The sequence below is a fragment of the Apteryx mantelli genome, chromosome 3 (assembly GCF_036417845.1).
Source record: "Apteryx mantelli isolate bAptMan1 chromosome 3, bAptMan1.hap1, whole genome shotgun sequence".
NCBI lineage: Eukaryota > Metazoa > Chordata > Aves > Apterygiformes > Apterygidae > Apteryx > Apteryx mantelli.
The window spans coordinates 48,671,990-48,687,386 of NC_089980.1; the positions used below are offsets into that span (position 1 = coordinate 48,671,990).

General features: G+C 35.6%; 1 protein-coding gene across 6 annotated transcripts in view; it reads right to left on the minus strand.

The window, feature by feature from the left end:
• The window catches only part of CNST (consortin, connexin sorting protein), a 62,304-nt gene that overhangs the window by 18,268 nt on the left and 28,639 nt on the right, over nt 1-15,397 (minus strand). For 5 of the 6 annotated variants that reach the window (XM_067293325.1, XM_067293320.1, XM_067293324.1 and 2 more), the window contains 5 exons: nt 12,952-13,038; nt 12,360-12,474; nt 9,775-9,796; nt 9,501-9,597; nt 3,618-4,504 (listed from right to left, as the gene is read on the minus strand). In XM_067293325.1, coding sequence (XP_067149426.1) covers nt 3,618-4,504; nt 9,501-9,597; nt 9,775-9,796; nt 12,360-12,474; nt 12,952-13,038 — 1,208 coding nt within the window. Of the gene's footprint in view, nt 1-284; nt 2,703-3,617; nt 4,505-9,500; nt 9,598-9,774; nt 9,797-12,359; nt 12,475-12,951; nt 13,039-15,397 lie in introns of those variants that run through there. The other variant, XM_067293326.1, reaches the window with a different exon arrangement.

Consider the following 15,397-nt stretch of genomic DNA (forward strand, 5'->3'; position numbering starts at 1 on the left):
AATTAGACTAACCACTTTTTGTTAAGATGCCTACCATGCGAGTACTGGGGCTCCATGACATGGTCCCATAAGATACTGTGTAAGCATTTTAGGTAAAAACACGCAAACTCAAAACCACAGGACCCAAGTCATGCAAGAGAACAGGGGATCTCCACAGGGCATTGCCTCTAGGCTTAGTACAGTTGGGTGGAAACTTCATTTCTGCTATTGAATCAGCTGCCAGTCAATAGATATTCAAACCTTTTTTCAAGTCTCAGTGTACAAACAACGCTATCCACATGGCTACTATCCTCTGTTGTGGTAGGCAGTCTCATTATCTTTGCTTTCTGAAAGAAATTTCAAAAGATAATATTCTATTTGGAAAAACATTAAGATTTTAATGGTCTTCCTAAGAACCTGGTCATTCAAATACAAAGTTTATGTCACAAACTTTTACTTCATATGTCAAAATGCACCTGCTTACATTATGATTAGGTGAAATAAGGACTGACTAGAAAGTCCCATTAGCTATGTCCCTTTATCAAGGTTACAGTTTGTTTGACTGCTGGTGTGTCACTTCTTCATTTTCCCAGGTACGAGAGCAAAGAGATCTAAGAGGTTATGTACTTCTGAAATCTGTTGCTGCCAACTTCAAAGCTCCTTGTTAGGCTGTATCAATTTAGTCCTTACATAACAACAGTGATTTTGTTTAGAGAAGCCAACACTTGCACATTGTTCTGCATGGTCTATACTGGCAAAGAAATAGTTAGTGTAAGTGACTGTACAATATATAAAGTACTATTTTAGTTTTGTAATTATTTAAATCCAGAGTGAGAATTTAGTAGATTTTCAGCCTTTAATTAATTACTGTAAATGGTAGACTAAAAGCAAGTGATATAAAGGATCTAAAATAGGGAACTACATAAGGTGACTCTTTGTTCTCAACATGGGGTCAAACAAAACCTCCTAACTGTAAATACACAGACAAGTACTTACCCTTCCCCATTTTCAATAAATTACTATTACACCTCAACTGCAGAATGTTAACGAACTTTTGTCCTACCATACAATTTTTATATTTATGCTATTTCAAAATAATTTTTGCTTCTCCCTTCCATTCTAATTTGTGGTAATTTGGTAAATACTTGCTTCAAGACAGGTTTTATCACAGTCAGATTGATTTATATTGGCCATTGTGATCCATGTATTTATTAGCTTGATTTTGTTTTTCACTGCCGCATGGCACCTTTTATGTAAGGATTCCGTGTTGCTATTCATGTGGCTGCCAATGCATTTTCTAGGTATTTCTTTCACAGCTATTGTATGAAAACATAGTAATTTTATTAAATAGCCATAGCCTAAGCAATGCAACTTCAAAGGCTTCAGGAAGACAAGAAAGAAAGAAATGTTATGGCCAGGTGCAAAGATCAGTCTACTTGTCAAAACATTAATGGAATCTTATTTTAGCACTAAAACAAAATCAGCAAAAGCAAGTTAAGAGTGGTGATTTCTCAGAGGCGCTGCACACTCTCAATTCCTGGTGTCTTCCAGGGAAGCTGTAGGTGCTCAATACTTCCAAAAAGCAAGCCCTAAGGTAATGATAGGTGATAAAATTAACTGGGAAAACAAAGTATAAATGTGTAATGAAACACACCATAAGCTCCTGTGCTGTCCTTAGCTCACCCTGCTGCACCTAGCAATTTCAGGTATTGTGGAACATCAGCAGATGCTGCATATTAGAAATTTTCATCGCTGTCAAGATGAAGCTTTCTCCTTCCCTTCTCCCTGATTTAAACCCCCTGCCCCCCACACAACTCAGGTCTCTTGCTAAGAAAGACTGGAGATGGCTCCCACCAGCCCCAGCCAAGATTACTCCTTATATGGCCAGAAAGAGCGCTATGGAAAGACTCAGGGTACTTCTTTCTGCACTTCGGAGACTCAGCTGTGCCATCACAGGTCTAGAAGTAGGATAGCAAAACTAGAAATGAAACTACACTCCCTGTAAAGCATCATCATCAATCACTGGGCCAAAACAAGCATAATTTTTCTAACAGTACAAATACGCTGCCTGTGTAGCCCATCCTCTAAAACATAGATGGCACAAACTCAGCAATTTAAAAATAGTTGCTATAGGATTAATTCAGGATTTTCCTACATGAAACAGTTCTCTCCTGTAGCTTAAAATACTGAACTTTCAGGGGACTCAAAAGAAACCTAATCCGGAGGGATGATATTTAGATTACTCTTTTGTTATACATCCATATGGGCTCAACACAGTCTGTCAACAAAATACTGTTTTTCGAAACCAGCCTCTAAGTGACATAAACTAATGGATTTAGTGCAAAAGATTGCTTATGTCTATGAACAAATATGTGGGGTTCCACATGTATGTTTTGTCAGGAGCTTGTGTATAGCTACTCTTGGATCCAAAAAAAGGTGAAGCAAAACCAGGCTCATGTACCTGGCCCTCAGACCTGGTATATGGGATGCTTCCTGACATCTCATAGAAAGACAACGTGTTTTAGGGGCGGATCACGGCCTGATCTTGGAACTGAGACAAGAAGCAGTTTAGGTGAGGAGAAAAAACAAAATACTCTTTCCCACTCTGGAGATTTTGCCAAAGATGTAATAGCATCAGCATGGATCCCCAGTATTTAGTTCCCTCCTTGACTGCAGTCCCTGAGCGATCATGGGTTCTCGGTCTCTGTGCATTAGCTTCCCACCTATAGAGAAGTAGTGTTACTTTATCTCCAAGGGATATTGTATTGTTAAATGCATTAAAAATAAACATGAACTAAGAAGATACCTTTGTTACAAGTCCTCCCCCCGCCCAGCATTTTGAATCACATCATTTCACAGTAGTATCATTTTTTTTCATTTAAAGGAAAAGCTTTTAAGGCCCCATGGCTGCAAATGCACCAAAACCGGAAGACAAATAAAGTAAAGCTATCATCACACATTCTCTAAACAAGTCCCAAAGCAATAAATCTTCTGTATTTTTAGAAGAGCATTTTAGCTTTAGAAGCACTCATCTTTGTTGTGGCCTATCAGTAATACATTAGGAAGGTGGATCCAAACTTCGAAGTTCTTTCTTACTTTTGGTTGAACAACAAAATTGCCTAAACTTGGAAAAATTGGCTCATACATGCATATATACAACTTATTATATATGTAGTTCCTCTCTCCTTTGTTATCTGAGGGAATAGGCAGGGAAAAACAAACTTTATTCTATGAACAGAAATGAACTACATGTTAAATCATTTGCATTGTGCAGATCTCTCACATAAAGTTATAAGTTACTAGGAATTCTCAGCTCTTCTCCTAAAAGACTCTGTGAAAAAAATTATATATATATATATATATATATATATATAGTGGTTCATAATAATGTGCAAAATCTATCTGATTTTTAGAGGCACAGAGCACTACTGGGCAAGAGGGAAGGCAAACAGGAACTTTTTTTTGAATTAGCTTAGAACAAGTAAATAAGTAGATTTGTTTTCATATTAAAAAAGTGCTATATGAAGAAATATTTAACATATTTTAAAGCCTATTTTAAAGAAGGCAATACCCTAAAATATATAACTGAGATAAAGTGAAATAAATACGACAGGTTTTACAGGGTTCACAGTACTTACCTCAGCAATCTCTATCCTTCTTGCAAGTTCATCAAGAGAGGAAAAGCTGTCATCTAATGATAAAGCCTCCAGTGAACTGTAAGATGCTTGTTCAGGTGAAATATCTGGAACAGTGTCAAAGTCCTCTTGGTCTGCTAAGTTTGCAAATGATTCTTCAGAGTCTATTATGTTACCATTTAAAAATCTGAGAAAGAAATCTTCTTGGTCTTCATTATTTACCTTCTCCTCCTCCTGTCCTGCTGTTTTCTGTACTTCCTTGCCTACTTGTGAATGGGCAGTACTCTCATGCTCAGACACTTTATTACTTCCAGAGCACACATTTAATGCAGTTCTGTCCTGTGGAGATTTTCCATCATCACAATCATTATCAGGCTGTTTCTGTTGCTGGTTTAAATCACTATTTCCTAGCTGGCCACTAGCAGTCTCTGAGGAGCCAGCAACATGTTTTGATCTGAGCAGATTTCTATCAGCTTGTACATCTTCATCAGTAGAAACCAAATCAGTAGGTATATAATCAGCATCTGTTAAAACCAAAGTATCTACCATTGGCTCAACAGAGAGTTTCACTCCAGGCTCCCCAGCTGTGTCTTCTATTTTTCCCACATCCTTAGAGAGCTGTCTTTCTCTCAGCTGCAAACTGTTATCTTTACCGGCATCCCCAGATGATAAACAGCCCGAAGAAGGCCTGCCCACTGTCCCTGGGGACTGGGTGTGAGGCTCCAACGTTGATTCAGCACAGTAGTGCTGCTCCGCCATGTGGTCCTTTCCTGCAGCTACCCGAAGACTCGCTGCCTCTGTCAGTCTCTCTGTTCTGCTTTTACCCAGCGAGCTAGCACTTGGCTGTTTATCTTCTTTCCTTGGTCCAATGCCAGGAAAAGTTTCAGTACCTGAGTGCAACAGGAAAACAGTACCAGTGTTTTTACATGATTGAAAGCATCAGCAGACTGGAGGAGGAGCATACTGTGATTTGATAACATTGTAACCTAATGCTTTAAAATGCACTCCCATACAGGGTAGGTATTTTATGCTCCTGTCACAATAAAGTTTTGTAGCCCTAAGTAGTTTGAAAAGATGCCTCCTGACTCAGCCCAGTATTTATGTGTTTACAATGTATAAAATGTATTTACATATGTTCTGACAGGCTAAACACATGCTTTGGTGCCCTCCTGGAAAGGAACAGAGTTACTCCCATGCTTCAAGCAAAACGTGTTTAAGTGTTTTCTTGAACAGGTATGTTCTTTCTAAAGCATATTTTATGCGAGTGCATCTCATGGCGGCCTGGAGGACAGATGAATGCACTTAATAATTGCAGAAAACTGTATCTTGCTGCTGGTGTATCTATCACACAGGCGGATATCTGCATCTGCTTTAAAGAAGCTGAAATCACACCAATTTAATAGATTTTGAATTCAGGTCTTTTAAGTGGCTAACTAGCTTCTTCAGCTAATGTTAAAAAAATCTGTTACAATAATTTTATATAATAGACTGCATAATAAGATGTTGGGTTTTGGATGCGTAAGTTAGTTTACATATTAAAAAATGCAACTGAATTCAGCTTATTTTTGTATTCACATTTACAATACACATGGAAAGCATTTTTTCTTAACTCACCTATCAGAATACTTCAGAGAGAAATGAGGGGAATTCTACATAGTTTATGAATTGACTTAGTACTGATATGATCTGATTATGAAGTAGTAGATGGTTAGTCTAAGTTGTCAGTAAAATTATTAGACATTGGCCATTACAAGAAGCTCAAAGCCAAACCTATCTCTTTAGACTTACAAAGAGAGGAAGGGAGTATTTAGAATCACAATACCAAAGCAAGCCATCTATGACAGAAACCATCTTTTACTCCATATTTTATTAAGAACTAAGTTAAGGCTTTGTTATAGTAGGACTACAGTTATAGTAACAGTAACAATCCAAAACAACAAATTCATACCTCTAGAAAACAAGCGTTTGCATTTTTGGGTCACAGTCGAAAGCAGGAAGGTCTTATGAACAGACTAATGGAGAGATCTAACAATGCCCCTATTAGGTGTACATGTCTCACAAGAATGATTGAATATCTTTATGCCAATCTTATCCTTTCACACCTGTTAAAACATCACTTTAAATCTGAGCAATTTCTTTCACTTGGTATATGAAACAGGGTCACATTCTTTTGTCTTTTAAGAAATTTTTGCATTAATTCATTGTATTGAAAAATTTTATCAAATTCTCAATTATCCCATTTTAAAAGGTAATGAAATGCAAGCTAGTGTAGAAACACAGGTTTAGAAATGGAGATTATACAGCCATTTCAAAATGCAGAAAAAGAAACCCCAGAGCATTAACAGATGGAATGGGTACCAGGAACCTAACTTACGTAAAACGAGGAATGAAGAAATGGGTATGAGACAGGGATTTTTGAAAATTAGATACAGATGACTTAGATAGCTGAAGGGATTTATAATGGGATACTGAGCCCTTCATGTGTAGGTCATGAGTTCAAACACAGGCTAGACTGTTGCTACAAGATTCTGTTACCATCTGTCATTTTTTCCCAGAGGATACATCCACATTACAACAGGCACCTTTGTTGGCAGCTTCAATAGCAACATCGAAGATTAAACGGACACAGAAATTAAATCAAATTCTTTACTATGAAAGATGGTTCTTGAGGTCAAGGTTCTATTCCTATGAAAGTAATAAATGATCCTAGTATTGTTATCCATCTGCAGAGGTACAGGAAGTGAGATATAAAGATCATTGTTATTTTTCATGTCAAATTTTAGGCAGCTTTCAATATTTTCTTTGTACTTACTTCCAAACACCTGCTTTGGGCAATCACAAATACTTGAATACTTAAAAAGATGCTTTTTCCTACTAAGTTAAGTGAAGATGTACTCATCAAGACAGCAATAATTTTTACCTGTCACAGATGTAACAAAGTGTCTACTAAAATTTTTCTTGTAGCAAAAGCAGTTTAGGTAATTTAGGAAATGTTTTTTTCCAAACAGAGTTACCATAAAATTGTCGCTTGCTCTGTTCATCACAGAAACCTGTAGCTTCCACTTGTTCGTTCTGTTAATCCAAGACAGTCTAGTAGAGAGAGTAATGATCTAAGGCATTGGGCCAGCAGAGAATTCACACTCCTCAATCCTCACCCCTCTTCCCATTTAAAAACAATTCCCATATGACCTAATAGAAAACAAGGAATAAGTAAGTTTTCCCCACCTTGGAAATAAAGCTAAGCACTGGAAGGTTTTGCCAAGTGTTTTATTAAATTCAGTGTTTCATTAGAAAAAGTTTCACAAAACACATGAATTTGGTTATCTTTAGTTAACACTAAGGCCATTAAGACTTTCGGTCAGAAGCTGAAGAAATTTATGCATATAGGATTATGAATTCTCATCTTTTAATATACACACACAACTTCAAGGGCCCAGTTCTCTCTGTTGGTAGAATCTAGGCGAAAATCTGCCAGAGGGGAAATACAGTAGGACAGACCTTTCACAACCCTCACTCAGAAGGGCAGAAAACTAGTTCAGTGGCTCTCCCAGCAATTTTAACCGGCCCATCTCTTATGGAGGCCTTGGTGGAACTGAAAGTTGTTTGCTGGTCACAGTATCCCCAAAAGAGAGGAATGGTGAAAGCTTTTTAGGATGAACTGCTTACAGAGGCACCAAGTGCATTCTCCTATGCCTGCAATAAGCAAATGCAGCTGTTTTTGTTTTAAATTAGTAAAGAAGTGTGATTTTACTTGAAAGTTGCTACCAGAGTGCAGTACTCCAATCTCTGCTATACAGTACATATACCTATATATAAGCTAATACTTCTTCCTGTTGCTAACAGCTAGATAAAATCTTAATTTGGTCATACAAATCCACATGAAGGACAGTCTTCAAACCACTTGAAAATTTTCATTTCCTGTCTTACTGTAAGTCATATTTTTACCATCACAGCTGAGTTAAGTAATTCTCCCTGCAGATTGGCAGACACCTTTCCAAGAAAAGAAACAACTGTTTACATACTTACTTCTCATTTTTCACAATGTGAGGGGAAACCCCCCCCCAAAAGATAAGCATAGTAAGTTTATATGGCACAATGAAAAGGCTCTTATGAACAAACACCTAGGTTAATGCTGAACAAGTTAGTTTAAATATTAGCATGGGATTCTGCTGGGGTTAATAAGCTCAGGCAAAATAGTGAACCAGCCCAAAACCCACTAGAAGCCCACTGCTTCTAGTCCTGAGCCTGATCACTCAGCCACAGCTTGGATACTTTTTGCACAGCACCAAGTGATGTATACACATCCAGAGTTACAGACTTGTTTTAAACTCATCCAGAGTTACGTTCCTCAGTAATGTACCAATCTCATTTAAAGCATCTTTTGTCCATCTTAAGCATTTAATCTTGATTTGGGCTTCAAATATTCATATCTTTGTATTGAAAAAGTAATTATTTAGCACTGCATGAAAATTCTCAGCAGAACAACTTTCCATTGGAAGATACAGCTTTATTAATTTTCAAACATTTCAGAGGAACCCAATAATTTTGATGGTATTTTGATAAGATTTACACTATGGAAAAGGTACGAGGGTTGGTGTAAATCTTTACTTCATGATTTATTCTCACAGTAATTTTAACATGTCTAGATGTTTTACTAGTTTTTTTTAACATCAATGCAAAATGCTCTTTAACACAGAACTTCCAAATGTTCAGAATTTCTGCTCTCCCAAAAGTTTTTGTTCCCATTTGGAATAAAAACAATAAAAAATTTTAAGTGCCAGAATTTTTTTATAGGACTTTTTCAACCATCTAAAATTAACAAACATAAGGCTCTTCCGATCTGCTTTCTGAGCCTTAGAGCATGCTTGTTTTACTTTTAATGTTTTACTTTTAATTAGTTGTTTTACAAGAACAAAGAGCAGAGGCAGTGTACAGGTCATGGTAAAAGAGGATGAAGATGTGGAGAATGTACATGTGCAAAGAACTGTGATTCCCTTTCTTCATTAATTCCTGATTCTCCTGAACATTCTGGCTGACAGACAGTTACAGGATAATTTAGGTTGAAAGGGACCCCCGGGAGTCACCTAGGCCAAACCCTCATCTTGAGAGAAATTTTAGATGCTTTAGGGGAAAGGTGTTCAGTTTAGGCAATATTTGGCAACTGGGACATGGCTAAGGAAAGAAAATTTTTGCCCAAAGAGAGGAAAAATAAACCATAGCCAAGCAGTCTACCACTTCTCTTTCTGTCTGCATTTTAACAACTCATTAATTTGCAAACATTTCATAAGAACCCAATGATTCAAACAAACACTACTCAAACAAAAAGCTGCTGCAGCAAAGCAGGAGAAAAATGAAGATGACATAAAACTTAAAAAAATTTCAGTGAAAAAAATTAACTGAAGTATGTTTTCCTCTTTGAGATCCCCCACAAAGCTTCCTAATTTTCTGTGCTGTTACAGAAAAATATGACTACATCATATGTAATTAAAAAAAAATTGTTCTTAATACTTTTAATGATATTCAGTGGCCACAACTCAAAGTATTTATCATGGGATTGTTAATCATAGATTTTATACATATGAATTATGTGTCTTACTCCTAGCTTAACACAATTTTGTATCCACATGCTCATTTAAAAGTAACTTTTCTGATGGAGGGTAGAATTGTTTTAATTACAATTCTGAAGATCAATGACTAACTAAAATTGTTGCAAGTGAAAATTAAAATCTGCAAAAAGGGATGAATCTGTGGGAATCCAACATAAATGCTGTAGCTTCAGATGGAATAGCTTCACAGTATTTATAGGAATATATACTTACAGTATAATCTTTAAAACAAATATATGTACATACACACACACAAACACACACACACACACACACATACCTGATTTAAAAGTTGCAGCTTCTCTTTCCTTTAAATTTTCTGATCCCATTAACTGGAGGAAACAACTGCTTTCCCAGGTATTTTCTGCAGCTACTAGCTGTAAAATACAATAGTATTTCCTATAATTTCTGGACTTGGATAGGAATACTGCAATTGAGACAGTCAAGTTTCAAAAATTTTCTACACTACACTAGAAAAAGTATAACTAATAATATTAAAAATATATTTATGAACAATCTTCGGCAAAGCAGTGTTCACATAAACAGCTTCTTACCTTACGTTTGGATGCAAGTGGCCTGCAACAATAAAGAAAATAAAAATAAATTAAACCACTCAATAACAACATTCTTCACAACAAATGTCAGCAAAACAATGATTCAGATCATATTTGTCTTTTCTCTGCTCTAATACTAGCACAGAACATTTCTAACACTGATCAGCAGGCTAGCATAGTTTCAAGCACAGATCTGTACCATATGTGAATATCATCAGAAGATCAATTAGCACAAATATTGCTCCACCTAATTGAGAAAGCACTTAAAAAGAAGTTACTGCAGCACACCAAGTGATCTGAATTCCTGTAAAAGCTTATGCTAAAAGGAGTACTACCAACTTTAAAAATCCTGTAAGAGCACAGTATCTACTAGTGTTAAAAATACTGATTACTATAACAGAGATTTAGGGAGGAAAGATATACTTATTTCCCTTCCCATGGACTGTTTATGTTGGGACACATTTTCTGGGCATTGAAAGATTTAGCAGTTCCCGTTGATTCCACTGGGATTCACAGGTAAATTACCACCACTAATAATCAGTGTGGACTTTGCAAACTGTGTAGAGATTCATGCACAATCTGTTTGATCATGCACAGTCTGTCTTGCAGCCTTTCATATAGCAATGGAGAGAAAATTCTGAACATTTTGCATAAAGCTACTGAAAAAAAATCATAAAAGAAAGTAAGGAGAGACAAGAGGGAACAGATGCTCATACTCTCTAACATAAACTTTTAAAACTTGCATTGACTTTTAAATTTTGCACTTTAAACATTAATGAGAAACACCCCAAACTTTCTTTAAAGTAAAGGTTTCTAGTATGTAGCTCCAGACCTTGAGTATTATAAAAAGTTACATTACTTTCAATCACAAAAGCAAAATGCTCACATTTGCCAAGACCCTCATTATTTATTTAAAATGAAAGTATTGTTTTAATTAAGAAGTAAATTGAGTTTAAAGCTTAGAAAAAATATTAAACAATGAAAGTAAATAGGCTTTTGGCTAAATCTAGAGAGTTTTGGAAGAGCAATAATAGATATAGACAATTAGTCATGGCAAACAAACACCACCCTTAATTTTGATCAAATTGCAGGGTTCCTCAGAAAAAAGAATGATGCTACATAACTGTATTTTTCTATTTAAACATGATGCTGCATGGAAGAATTAGAGGGAGAAAGCAGAGTTACTCTCAATGAGGTGACAATTCAATGCCTACGGAGATGTTGCTAGTTGCAAGCATATAAATCATAATAGACTTGAATTTTAATCTGTGAGCTTGCAAGGTGGTGCATAATGAAATGTGAGGTAAGGAACCCTGCAGGCACTTGGTGGCTTCTCTCACTAGCAGGCCATAAGCGCAAATGTGCAGCTGCAGCGCTAGAGTTGCCTCGCTCCCTCCTGTGGAACTGCAGATTTACACTTCTCAGCGGTTCCCTCCCAAACACATCCAGGCTACAAGTAAGCAATCTGTCCTGACAGTAAACCTGGATGTTTTTCAGCATCTGTACAGTCACCCAGGGAAAATTTGTAGAAGTCAAATTATACTCTCTATGAAGAACGGGAGCATTTTGGCATTTACTGCACCCAGACTGACTAAGCCAACGCAAATGTATTTGAAAAAGTTCTCTCTCCTCAGCTGATTGGCATCTCCCTGTCACCGGTCAGTCGTTTCACAGCCTTTGAATGTGGTTCAATTCCTTATTATTGTTGGCTGATCATTTTTCAGAAGCAGATAGTATTATTTTTTTCATCTGTCCCTTACACTCCAAAGCCCAGTGAATAGGGCATTCACCCATGACATAACAGACCTTGATTTAGATCACTTCTCCTTCCTGACTGCTACAAGCCCATGTCTGTCCCTATTCAGAAGGGCACCCTCAGCACTGTCCATAAGTTTACTATATTGTGATATGCTGGCAGGAGGCTGCTGAATCAGACAAAGCAGGTATGAAGTAAGATTTCTTAACTTTCAGAAGACTGCCACACTAGCGAACTACAGCATCGCTGCTTCAAAATGTTCAACCAGCCTACATAAACTCAACAGAAGACCGCAAGAATAACCATCCCACAGTACTTAAAGTGTAACAGTTAGGGAATTGTCCTAAAATATGGAAGATTTGGGAATAAAATCCTATAGGGTAGATTGGAATGCTGGTGTCTGAGATGCTGCGCAATTGTATTTTCAAACAATGATTGAAGTAATAGGGATTATAGACACAAGCACCATCATCAGTTTTGCGGTCCATCTGTTCTTAAATTAATACTACTTAGTTTTTGCTTTGGCTGAAAATACCCTCAAACTAACTCCATTTCTGGCAAAATAATGATTTGCTGAAAACAATTAGTTCAGCTCTAGTCCCTATAAATTCCTCAAACCACATTAATTCACTGTGAAAATTGATGGTAACTGAAACATTGTTATTATATATCAAAACCAACAACTGCTTTATAACTAAATGGACTGAAGTCAATGGGACGCAACTTTTATTTTGGGATCAACTATTTTAAAACACTTATACTAGAAAGTAGGCAACAGCTGTGCTAACACATTAGTATCAGTAAAGTAATAATATTTTCTTATACTTACTGTTGATGCGAAGAACAAACTTTGGTAAGCTTTTCCAACTCCTCATTGCTCAGTTCTTTAGCTGAATTCCTCACTGCTGTAACTGGACTAGGAACTGTTGCTTTCCATTTTCTTTCTAAATTTAATCAAAAAACATTTTTACCCAAAGTGCTTTAAAATTAATATTTACTTAACATAAAACTTTTACATTAAAATAAGAAATGGAAAAAATATTAACAGCTCTTCTGTGTATGCTCCATAATCTTGTATCAGACTATGAAAAAAGTATCATATTTTGTTACAGTACAGTTCATTTTCATCACACCAGATTCACCAACCCTAAAATAAAAAATGAGTACAAAATAACTGTGTATCAATCAAAGTCTCAATTAATTAGCATAAAGAATGATGAACTATTTGCACCTTTTTCATGAAACCCAAAGAAAGGAATCCAAAGAAGAAATACTTTTCTCATAACAAGCTCAGAGAAATTCTGATATAAATGCTACTTTTGTTTTGTAAGTTTTAAACTGGCAAAACATATGCTCTATTATGTAGAAATACAGAACAAGTTAACTCTTCCTTCTACCATCTTAGTTCAGCCTGTACTCACCCCATTGCTCCTGTATGGAAGAAAGATTTGCAAGCAGCTGCTCATGATACAGCCGTTCAAGCTGAATGAATTTCATTGCCTTCTCATCTGAATGAAAGGTTAAAGAAAAACACACACACATATGGACATATTATGATTTACTTATATTTGACATCACATTTGAAAGGACAATCATTATGTAACTGAACCAAAATAAATAGGAAAAATCTTATGGCTAGCATTCAGATTTCTGCGCAGGCAAAAAAACAATAGCAGATGTGACCACAGCAAATAAAAAATAACGGAAGTTGAAAAAAGTTCCAAAAACGCAAAACCTACTCTCTTCAGCAGTTACCTCTTCCCGCATACCTTGAGCCTAATAACAGTGTATTTTTCCAGAAAAGAAACCAGCAAAATGTTACTATGCAAATAAGTTTTTTTTTCTGAAAATGAAATCTCTGGGAAATGAAAAGCAAAACAATTATATAAATACAAGCATATATCTATCAAAAAATACAATTATATGTCATTAATGGTAACTAATTGAAAATATGGCTCCTTTTTACTGACCAGTTGGAGACAACATTAAAAACAATTTTCCCTCTCAGACTTTCAAAAGACACCTTCTCAACTGTTGTATCTAAAACTGTTTGACAGCTGAGTTCACATTTTGTCTTTTTTGTCTTTTTTATGAAGATTATGCTTACCCTTCCTCTATATTAACAACTCTTTCTACTCCCATTGGGTTATCAATGTATTCATAAAAGTGTCCTGATAGCTATGTATTTTGTAATAGTTTGGGATAATTCTAGTTCCACCAAAAATAAGTTGTTTGTTGTTCTATTTAAAGCCATGTTTTGCCAGCCATTTCAAATTTAATTCTGTAGTACAGTGGGGATAAAACTACAGTGAATGAGGTTCTTAGTAATGTAGAAAAAATATTTTCCATTATTCATACTAATTAACATATGGGAATAATCGCTACAAAAACACAAGTAGTATTTGTTGTTCATGTTAGCCTCATGAAACACATATATAGCACAGCTTATAAACAGCAATATTAATGGAAAGAATATTTCTTCTGCCTTCAGGAAATCTGTTAATAGAAACAGAATTACAGATCACAGATATAGCCTTAAAGGATCACAGTAACAATCCCCAAATTATTGTTAATATGAATTTCTACAGTGGATGAATTAAAATGCTTGTCATAGATAATTAATACAATGCAAAATGATCAAATAAGTTCTATTTTAACCTCAGGAAACTGATGGTTGCAAGCACAGAGGAGATATCCTTCATAAATATGTATTATATTAGTGCTGAATTCCACACATCAGGTGTACATTGCATCAAAAAATAATTCCTTTGATCAGCTTTAAATATAGTGCCCTTCAATTAAAGCCACTTCTATGAAAGAGAAGCTGTCTTTCTATCATATTCTTGAATGCAATTTAAATCTACTGTATTTCCCCACGTAGAGCCATAATCTACTACAAAATTCTTCCATTCCTCTAATTTATATTATAGTCTTCTTATTTTCTGATGTTTTTTTTCTAATTGGGATGACCAAAACAGAAGTACAGTCTTTTAAGATAGTGATAGATATTTTATTTTATATATTGCTTTCATAATAATGTTATAGTTATTTCTCTTTGTTTTTGTAATATAATTTGGCTGGATTTCAATTTTTTGGAAGGATACCTTTCAGGGTTTCTTATGCTATGTTATTTAATCCCCGTGATTGCCTATTTCCTCCTTTTTGTTTGTTTTTACAAAGGTAACAAATGACATAATAAGCAAATAATCTGTAAATACAAATTTTGTAATTTATGATGTACCTTAGTGAACCACATACACCTTAAGGACTACCACTCTTGCTGCTTCTTTTTATAGTCTAATCAGCTTCCTTTAAAAGCAAACAGAGCAAAACCTGCTTCCACCTTTTCTAAAAATATAATTACACTTTAAGGTTTAAAATGATTATTCTCTTCCAGAAATACTGAAGTATATCAGAGTAATTATTAGCAGTTCAACCACTGTAACTTTTTGACCAGATTTGTTTGCATTATCTCGGAACAAATCAAAATAACCTCTTATCTGTGCCATTGAACTAGCTGTTCCCAGAAGCAATTACTCCTAGTTTCCTGTGACAGTTCCTCAAACTATCTTAAAGTGACATTTGACTAAGAAGCAATCGACAAAGAACATGTTGCTGTTGTTTGATGATTACTGTTCTCCCTTAGCTCACAGTATTTGGTATTTATATTCTCATCTAGACACTAACAGTACATACTCGAATCCACAGTTAACATAATAGTGTTCTTACTATAATAGTGTCCTATTTTATATAATAGAAAACATATCTTATCTAGATTGGATGTACTCCTGGTTACTAATTGTTAGAACAGATTTTTTCCTATGAAACGTGTTCTTTGAAAATATTTTCCTACTTCCTTGTTTGTGC